This window comes from Pectinophora gossypiella, chromosome 13, assembly GCF_024362695.1.
Source record: "Pectinophora gossypiella chromosome 13, ilPecGoss1.1, whole genome shotgun sequence".
Classification (NCBI taxonomy): domain Eukaryota; kingdom Metazoa; phylum Arthropoda; class Insecta; order Lepidoptera; family Gelechiidae; genus Pectinophora; species Pectinophora gossypiella.
In genome coordinates this window covers 5,080,964-5,091,255 of record NC_065416.1, presented here as the reverse complement: position 1 = coordinate 5,091,255, position 10,292 = coordinate 5,080,964, and the positions used below count along the sequence as shown (strand labels likewise).

The 10,292-nt window shown below is 36.2% G+C and overlaps 2 protein-coding genes across 5 annotated transcripts; one reads left to right on the top strand and one right to left on the bottom strand.

The window, feature by feature from the left end:
- Nucleotides 1-907: 907 nt before the first annotated feature.
- On the bottom strand, nucleotides 908-2,304 carry LOC126372050 (dynactin subunit 5). Its single transcript, XM_050017568.1, has 4 exons — nucleotides 2,137-2,304; nucleotides 1,878-2,065; nucleotides 1,605-1,716; nucleotides 908-1,240 (listed from the first exon to the last, which is right to left on the bottom strand). Exons 1-4 carry the CDS (start codon nucleotides 2,182-2,184, stop codon nucleotides 1,040-1,042), a joined length of 549 nt encoding a protein of 182 aa, XP_049873525.1. The 5' UTR covers nucleotides 2,185-2,304; the 3' UTR covers nucleotides 908-1,039.
- Nucleotides 2,305-4,167: 1,863 nt separating this feature from the next.
- LOC126372048 (uncharacterized) lies at nucleotides 4,168-9,997 on the top strand. 4 transcript variants are annotated; one of them, XM_050017562.1, is made up of 10 exons: nucleotides 4,168-4,373; nucleotides 4,476-4,539; nucleotides 4,686-4,797; nucleotides 6,460-6,541; nucleotides 6,878-7,033; nucleotides 7,237-7,359; nucleotides 7,899-8,005; nucleotides 8,179-8,287; nucleotides 8,678-8,816; nucleotides 9,340-9,997. In XM_050017562.1, exons 1-10 carry the CDS (start codon nucleotides 4,334-4,336, stop codon nucleotides 9,491-9,493), a joined length of 1,086 nt encoding a protein of 361 aa, XP_049873519.1. In that variant the 5' UTR covers nucleotides 4,168-4,333; the 3' UTR covers nucleotides 9,494-9,997. The 4 variants fall into 4 exon arrangements, with proteins under 4 accessions (XP_049873519.1, XP_049873522.1, XP_049873520.1 ...); XM_050017565.1 differs by lacking the exon at nucleotides 6,878-7,033; XM_050017563.1 differs by lacking the exon at nucleotides 7,237-7,359.
- The last annotated feature ends 295 nt before the right edge of the window (nucleotides 9,998-10,292 follow it).

Sequence of the window (10,292 nt, the reverse complement as noted above, 5' to 3'; positions counted from 1 at the left end):
ACATAATTTATGCGCTTCCCGAAAGCAGGCTTCTCAGCCTGAAACACAAAATAGATACAGGATAGATTTTTGAGCAGTTTTTTTTACTACTTTCTCTGTTTAGGCATAGAATATATTTTATAGAGCTTTAGGGTTCCTTAATCAACTAGGAACTAGAAATCCTTTTCGATTCGGCCTGTTTGTCTGTTCGTCACTTTGAGTATTGAAACTTTAATACTCAAAACATAGACTAAGGAATAATACTACTCTAAGGTTCGTAATCGCATGTCATGTCACAGTAGGTAGGTAGGTACTCACAGTTATGTACCTACCTAACCTACCAAAACGTAGTATAATTTATTTATACTCTCTTTGTAGGTACCTACCTATAATTATCATTATCCTTTTCTACATTATCGTCATTAGTGTAATAGGTACTCGAGTTGTTTTTTTTATTTAATTATAAATAGGTTCGCTTTTGAAAGGCTTTTCACCACAATCTTACCTGAGGGTAAGTGAAGATGTGGCCTAAGTTGGAACATGTCTACCGAGTAAACACCTATTCACTCTAGTTTTGAGGAACAATAAATAGGCGAAGTACCTTCTACGTTATCGGCCTAGCTATGCGTACCTACACTAGTTCTGATGGGCACAACAGAAAAACTCGATAGTTGAAATCTTTAATAGTGGGTTGCACTAGGTACCAAAACTTATTGTAATATTATGTTTAGTAATTAATTTTGTTATTTGATCCCATGGTCACACCCAGGACACTTCATGTTCTTTGCTGATTTCACTAGTCTTGACAAAGTAGAAACATAAAAATGTTGCAGTGTTGAAGCAGCAACAGAGGCTGAGGGCTAACTATATTTGTGAAACAAACTATTATTGTAATAAAAGTAATAATTATTATAAAAATAAACAACAATTTAATTAAACAATAATATTTTAATATAAAGCTTAAGAATTATATTAATCTTTATAAAAGAAAGCAGTAATGCAGATGTGCAAATATTGGAGAAATTAATTTTACCAATAAATAATATTATTTCATTTGAAGTTAATTCATAGTGGTAGGTAAGAAGTGTTGATAGTAGCTCTTCGTGAATTCTGTCATGAGGTCAGGCATTGCTTCGGGGAGTGTTGTAATGAGTCTTGCAGGGCTGCCAGAATACCTTGCAAATGATGGCACAACAGTCTCTGAAGGTAATACCGAGTTATCTTCTATCATACAGCAGTCTTTAAGAACACATCTCCTACCCTGAAAAAGAATATGGCATTTTTACAATTTGTTAGAAAAAAATGTGTGGGCCTGATAGGAGCTAAAAAAATTTTTTTCTGTTATGGAACCATGGAATTGATGGATCAGTATTTTTTGATGCAAGTTTTATGAGATTCCTACTTAGCAACAAGGCTACCTTTTGTACCCTATATTAATAACAATGATGTTTAGGATGACAGATATTTGATATCACATTGTTTCCAACATTTGTGGCCAGCTAACATCAATAGGCTCTCCCACTATTACATGGGACTTAAACACAGCTGGTGACGAGTGAGTATACCATAGTGTAGTCTAGTCCCTCGGGAATACAGATGTGACGTTATGTTATGTTGATACTTACAATAACAACATTTTTTCCAATATACACATATGACCCAACTACAGCTGCATTAACAACTGTGTTTTCTCCGACAAACACATGATCACCCATTTGAAGAGGGAAGAATGCTACTCTGAAATAATAAACAATAATTTTATATAGTATAGGTATAGGTATCTTTAAATTAAGCCTAAAATATATTTTTTATTAAAAGAATATTTACATAAAATGTTCATTCTTGTTTTTGTAAGTACTGTGATATACCAAAAAATATTATTAAATAATATATGTTACCCTTTGCTGAACTTCTTGAAAGGTGGTCGTATTACTGAACCCTTGCTGATAATGCAAAATCTACCAGTCTTTACATTTGCTAAGTCACCCCTGATGATAGCGTCACTTTGAACTATCACCTTTCCATGTAATACTATATTTTGTGAACCACATAACACTGTTTGCCGGCTAACTTTATTGCCGGAAGCCTGAAAACATGAAATTTTCATTAGAAAAAGTAATGATGTACTGCTACGGACATACCTAACTAGAAACTTACCGTTTCTACGTATTCCGATTTGTTATAGTAAGTATCTTGTAGTTCCATGTTGTGATTACAAGTTAGATAACGCACATATATTGATAATATTTACATTAAATTAATTACAATCCGGAAAACATTAGAAAAGTTGACCCAAACCAAACCCAGCGAGTGATTCAACGTCACGGTCACTTTTTTTTTTTTTTTTTGTTTTGGTTTTCCCCGAAGGGTAAGGCAAAGGGAACTATGCCCATACAGCCATGTCTGACGTATTTTTTTTCTTGATGATTAATGAAATGATGAAAGGTGATGATGATGAAACCTAAGCCCCCACCCTCGGAGTAGACTCCTACTCCGAACCCCGAACGAATTAACTCAAAAGTCCGCATAAACTTTTGAGTTATGAAGCGGCTTCCTGACACGAAGCGAAAATAGGCAGATACACTTTGTTCATTGAATACTCCAATATAATAACACTCGCGAATGTCTTCCGACTAACTTAATGCGATCATCAACCACAAAACACCACTTCGTATTAATTATTTAGATTATTCAATGAAGAAAGCAACTGTCCCGTTCCCGTTTCCCGCCAAAAAGCCGTCACGGTCACGTCAATGTCTGTTTGACAACCAAAAAGTCACACAACCTTTTTTTTTTTTTTTGTTTTTGTTTTCCCCGAAGGGTAAGGCAAAGGGAACTATGCCCATACAGCCATGTCTGACGTATTTTTTTTCTTGATGATTAATGAAATGATGAAAGGTGATGATGATGAAACCTAAGCCCCCACCCTCGGAGTAGACTCCTACTCCGAACCCCAAACGAATTAACTCAAAAGTCCGCATAAACTTTTGAGTTATGAAGCGGCTTCCTGACACGAAGCGAAAATAGGCAGATACACTTTGTTTATTGAATACTCCAATATAATAACACTCGCGAATGTCTTCCGACTAACTTAATGCGATCATTAACCACAAAACACCACTTCGTATTAATTATTTAGATTATTCAATGAAGAAAGCAACTGTCCCGTTCCCGTTTCCCGCCAAAAAGCCGTCCGTCACACAACCTGTTATTTTTTTTTGTTTTTTTTTGTTTTGGTTTTCCCCGAAGGGTAAGGCAAAGGGAACTATGCCCATACAGCCATGTCTTACGTATTTTTTTTCTTGATGATTGATGAAATGATGAAAGATGATGATGATGAAACCTAAGCTTTATTATTATTTATTAACTCAAAAGTCCGCATAAACTTTTGAGTTATGAAGCGGCTTCCTGGCACGAAGCGAAAATAGGCAGATACACTTTGTTTATTGAATACTCCGATATAATAACACTCGCGAATGTCTTCCGACTAACTTAATGCGATCATTAACCACAAAACACCACTTCGTATTAATTATTTAGATTATTAGCAACGCAACTGTCCCGTTAAGAAAAGTTAAGAAAGCAACTGTCCCGTTCCCGTTTCCCGTCAAAAAAAGCCACACAAACTATCATTGTCAAGAAGTGGTATTTTCATTTTCTCTATCGCAAAGGCAATGAACAAAGGAGGAACAAAGTCATACAGCCTAATCTGCAGTTTTGATTTCTTTCATATTTGATGACTTCACTTTAACATTTGAATCGTATAAAATGCCAAATCTTTTATTGCTATTCTTAAGCATTATTCCGATATGTTGTTGGCGGTAGGCCGTATTTTATGATAAAAGTCTCCAATGGTGGCGCAAATTAAGTCATTATAATAATGGTATAAATTCCTCTTTAAAACCATGAACTTAGGGTATGTAAGTATAAAAATATCACTGTCTTATATGGTATGAGTCAAAATGAACCTCTTATAATAACATGACGTAATTTTCATACCTACTTAATACATGTGTGACGTAAATATAATATTTAAAATATTATTAAGTTTTAGTTTCCGTAATGTGTAACGACTCGACCGGCCCTTTTTTGCCCTTTTCAAATCAAAAGTATAACCATTGTAGGTAATTATAAATGGCGTGAATACGTAGTGACGTAGTACACTCACTAGTGCACTACGGACTCACGCCAAAACTTATAAATAAAAAAACATTAACGTTAAAAAATACTGGCCACTAAGAAGTTATTTATATTTTTTTACAATAATATCGTACATTCAATTGTTTTTTTTCTAAAATCTGGATATTGGCGGCAAATTAAAACTTTATCAATCATAAAATTTAAACTCCTTAAAATGGATAGATTTATTGTAAAGGAGCCAAGAGTGAACGCAGGTGTGTATTGATATTGATAAATTGCAAATATGTACAGTTAGTAAAGTAAAGCTATATTTGTCAATAATAATTTATTGGGCGTCTCTTCATATTTATTTATAGATTATGCTCAAGGAAATCAAACGAGGCCCCCTTTCTCACTGAATACAGGAATTAATAATATCTTGTGAGTATATATTTAAGATTTTTACGTAGGTTACATAATTATGTTTTTTGTGGAATAAATCGGAGGCGCTAGCTTTAATGCTAACAAAAACAGGAATCACGATTTTTTTAAAGAATAACATAGGTATTTTGTTTTTTATGTCCCAGGCAAGAAGGTGTATACTTCGGTGGCTACTGTGCGGAGTTTCCTATTCAACACGGGCCGGGTTTTATGCCCGTAACACATGTTACTGGCCCTTCTGCATCCTACGTGCCTAATGTAAGTTAGAGTTACTTACATATACATTCAACTTCACAGTGAAACATTATTATTACATACATACATATATAAACAGCCTATATACGTCCCACTGCTGGGCACAGGCCTCCCCTCAATCAACCGGAGGGTGTAACATCTCCAAAACACCTCCACCAACCCGCATTGGAGCAGCAGAGTATGCTCCATACCCCCCCTCCGGTAACAGCCTCGATGGTCTAGTGGTTAGAGCGTTAGGCTCACGATCTGGAGGTCCGGGTTTGATTCCCGACGGGGACATTGTCGAAATCACTTTGTGAGACTGTCCTTTGGTAAGGCTTGAATCACCTGATTGTCCGAAAAAGTAAGATGATTCCGTGCTTCGGAGGGCACGTTAAGCCGTTGGTCCCATAATCTCTAATGGGGTGGGTAGAGTTACAAGTAATCGGAAGAAAACTTGCAGCTACCCTTATCTCCTACTTACTCATATCATAAATGGATCGTCAAATCTATTAGCACTTGGTATCAAGAGAACCATATCTAACAAGCTGTCCACTTTCCTCCTCATCGAGCTCGGTTGTCCCGGTAAGTGGGACTACTTATAGTAAGTACGTAGCTGGAAAGTACCCATCAGACATACAGTATACAGAATTACTTTCGTATTTATAATACTCTATATAGCAGATTGGTACATAGGTATGCGCAATAGCAATGCACTGTGCCACTTACTCGTATATGCACTATAGACTTGGAGGAAGGTATATTCTTTCTCTAACACTACAGAGTATTGCACGTAGTAACTATTACTTAATGTGTGCTAAGTATTGCCTACTTTCTAGCTATTATTAGTATTATTACTTATCCCGCATTGTACAAATATCTTACACCTATGTACATTACGAAAAAAAATCGATTCACAAGAGACAGATTCATTCATAAGATACCTACACGTAAATATGCCTTTCCTACATACATCGTTCTATTGATGAACAGACAACCTTTCATCAATAATAAAGAAAGTCACGGCGTTCTACACCCTTCGATCACATAATAGGTACTTACATAAATAGAGAAATGCATTGCAAATATGTGCCTTGTTTCTTCAGATTGGCAATAAGACAAAAATTACGATGATTTTTTCGATATGGAAGGGAATAGGTCATTTGTAGGAAAATAGGCACTTATGTTCAAATATTGGTGTCATATAACTTTCGGTGGATCCAGTTTCTATGAAGTGGAATATTTAGGTATAAATATATTTATATATTGTTGATCATGTAGTAAAATTGTGGAGATCCTTGGGGGAGACCTATGCCCAGCAGTGGGCGTCGTACGGCTGATAATGATATTTATATAAAATTAATCTAAAGTTAAGTAGACCAAATTGGAGATGTCCTTAAAAAATAGTACTATCTACTCTGATCCGTCTGTGAAACGATTGATCAATGTGGAGAAAGCAGAGAAATGTGTCAGGATGGATCGAAGCAAATGGAATTCCCATAGTCTCTGCTTATTCCAGTGAGTTTATGTATGTAGGTATATAAAGTTCAAGCCTATTCCAATTCCCATTGTTAGGTGCCTCCTAAATTTTTACATTGTAATGTAATGTTTGAGATACTGATATCTTACATGAACATGAAGTAGTCGTAGGTACCTCCAAAAACACTAATATTAACTTTTTTTTAGTTTCCTGGTCGAAGTCAAACCCTGCATGATATTGATGCCCGGTACTTGGGTACAAGTGAGAATAATGCTACTTGCATTGCAGGTAATTGTTTAGATATCTAATTATTTCCCGATGTTTTTACCTTGCCCTGTTTCTCTCTTCTTCTTCTATCGTGGTGGAGCATGCTCCATACCCCTTCCGGTTGATTGAGGGGAGGCCTGTGCCCAACAGTGGGACGTATTACAGGCTGTTTATGTGTGTCTTCTATCGTGTGTGATGTGAGGTGGAGTACCAACCTCGGCAATCCTGGTGTCAAAGGAGCCTGATATGTTGTTTTGTCTGAGTATGACGGTTTGTCTGTAGGTACTACTGCTTACTTGGTTTTGATTCCAATATGAAAGAAATAAGAGTACAAATCAATAATAATTTACATTTTAGCAGGTCAAAGACAACAACAGTTGAAGCAAACTCAGAGTCCATATTCGTCAAACATTGGTTTTCCGTATTTAAATGACTACGAAAATCGCAACTTTATCGGGGCTGATCGGAACAGTTCCAAAACTTTTACATCGCAAGTCCATTCTACTTCTAGAGGTAAATAAATTATTTTATCACTTCACTACAATTTTGCAAAAGACAAAAATCTCACTTTGTTCTCCACTTAAGTTGTCGTTTTTACCTACTCCGATAGGGACCGTGCGAGCGTAAATTGTGTCTGCTTCTTTAATAATGTAGTAAAATTGTACAAAATATATCAACTGGCATACCCATACATCCTTACCCATGTATTTATTTAGCCCCGCTGCCACCATTGCACCGTGAAGAACATTTGAAGCCCCAAACCCCAAGCCCCAAGCCCCAAACATTTACCCCGGGCGGCATTCAGTGTAATCAAAATCAGAAACAGCCCATAATAACAGGTACCTATGTATTTACTTCATCTTGTAACCGTTACTCCTTGTAACTGCTTTATTAGGCAGATAAGTACTTGTTTGTTCAAGGCTTCTTGTTGTCTACTAATACCAACAAGGGCTTTAGTCATACAAAAGATATCAACGCGATCATTGCTCCATAATATTTATTTGCTAAGCTGATTTTTATGAAACTTGCATTTTTTCCTAGGTTGTACAAAACTTAAACCAATAAAAAAAACCCGATATGATTTTTAGTTCCTGAGTAATGCGTGGACAAACATACGCGCATACATAGACACACCTATGTTAAGCACACATCTCGCCTGAATCATCGAAGTCGTAGGCTGAGGTAGTATATAAACCCACTCCTCGCAGGCTAACATATACGAATACTATGCAATTCCAACAACCTCCTTGATTTTTTATAGACGGTAAAAAAAATCTACCGAATCTAAAAATGTTATTGGTCAATAACTTTTATGTATCATTTTATTTTACATTTGAAATTTCAAATCGTACTTAACTTACTTCTTTGAATATTGTAGCTCCAATTTCAACATCTCTACCTGCGGCCAAAGCTCCTTTTAAGGATAACGACTCGCAGAAAAACGATACTCAGTTTCCTGTGAAGACGCGAGCTGAAAAAATACGAGTGAGTTTATTTATTCAATTAAACTTTTCACAAAGTATCTACAATATACTTATATCAAAAAACTTCGTATCAACAGTGACTGCAAGTTGTCTTTGATTATTTGTGGCTCTGCGGAGGTTATGTATAGTAGGTTACGTAAACCTACTCTATAATTTAATTATCTTCTTTTTTAGGATCTACATAAAAGTGGAGCTCGAGCATTTTCTGGCCCCGTAGAGAAAGTCTTGAAATGGCACAAATCATTGCAAGACTTTGGCCTTCTTGTTCTGTACGAGATTGTAGGCAAGTCATTCTTTTCTTCTGGTATACTTATCGTAATATCATAAGATAGTACATTTGCGTTTCAATCCCCATAGAATGCTCCACGCATATCGCGTTTATCGCTATATTTTAACCAACAAAATTGGTGTCCCTCTCGCCTTGCCCGCCATGTTACGGCTGTAGTATTTAGCTGGTGCTTATATTTTGCTTACACATAAATTGGAGGCAAAATCATAAATAATTATAACAATTATGGTATTTAAGGTGAAATGGGGCGCTCACTGATGGTTACAGCAGCTGCACTTCTCCCTCGCTCAGTGGCTCCTTGAAACCACGTGATATATATACCCCTCATCTAAAACTATTCTAAGTGTAGACTGTAAGATATTTTTATGTTTCCTTTTTTTACAGCAAAATGCGTGAGCATCCGCCCAGGAGAAACATGTGCTAAACACCTTGTCATCCGGGACGACAGCGGGCCGGCGATACAAGTCGTCTATTACGAGATCGACTTTCTATTGCCTGAGCTCCAGCCACCGTGTACTATCAGGTAAGTGGTAGCTCCTAACGAGTAACCGAGTTGATACGATGAGTGAATCAATTTAACAGATATTAGTAGATTATTGATATTGGATATTAGGTGCTTATATTCTTTTTGTTTTCACGTTTATGTGTATCTTTTCCAAATTCTAAATAAGTTCGACTTTGAGTTCGACAGTACTGCGGCGTTGTCTATTTCACACGTGTGCGTTGAGCTAGCTAAACTGTGCCATATTGATTTATATTCTCTTTGAACTGTTCTAACGTAGATTCGCGAATTCCGCGATTGTGATAAAACGTTACTTTTATAACCCTGATTCCAGCCAAGTAAAAAATTTGAAAAGTTAATTCATTATAGCTTTCATGTGTAACCTACTTAATTACGCATTGGATTTTTTATTGACCAATATTATTTAAAACTACATTAGCTCGGCAAGAGAAGAATTATAGGTTTTATAATTAGTTTGTTTGTATAGTGTTACGTTACGGAATCGTCTTATGTTGTTTGCAAGAGCAAGAACTGTTGTCCTTAGGGTGATAGGCCGAATGATGGCTGGAACATGTCGCCTGCAAGCTTTCAACGTGCGGCAAGCGACCGGTGACGACGTGGCGACGTTGCCGCGACGCGCTGCTGTAGCCGCCCACCACGTCGCCAAACTCTGCAAGGAATACGGCGTTCCTGTATAATCTGCTGTAGGTGTACTCCACGGAATAGAAGAAAGAGTTTGAAAAGGTTCTAACGCGTTTTTGTATGAAAACCACTGTCGCCGGTTCAATCCTACTCTTTTTTACTACTACACCTGCAAAGATATAACTACGATAGCTCTACTGCTTTTCAACATCCATAGCCACTTTATTTGCAATGTGTATTTTATGTGATAGGCTGCAACTTTATCATACATTTTCGTTATAATAATATACTGTATACAAAAGATTTTTTTGATAAATAGCCGACCATATTTCCGTGTGTCGTAAAGTTTGCAGACGAGTCGAAGGCAAAGTATAGGTTGAATTATTTGCTCATAGTTGTTTGGCGCGCGTTTCGCACTTCCTTGGTCATTCCGACCTCTTTCTTCGATTCCGTGGTGTACTTATTCGTTTCCTCGGCGACAATTATTTCAAAGTCTTATCTACAACACTTTACGTTATTATACTTTACTGTTATTAATAGAACAAACAACTTTATCTAAGAAGGTACCATTAAATTATTATAATTAAATATAAGTATTACTTACACAAATACGAGCGATGTGAATTTGATATCGACTACAAAAAATATAACATTATTCTATGGGTTACTTGGTTCACGGATAGGAAGTAATGGACGATACTTATACTGTAAACAATCTGTTTTATCATAAATAATACGGTCGTTTTATATTCGACAATTTAATTACTATTATTATGTTTTTTTTTTAATAAGCAATATTTACTCCAGATACAAAATAATTTACTAGGTATATAAATTATAAATTATGTTAGAGCT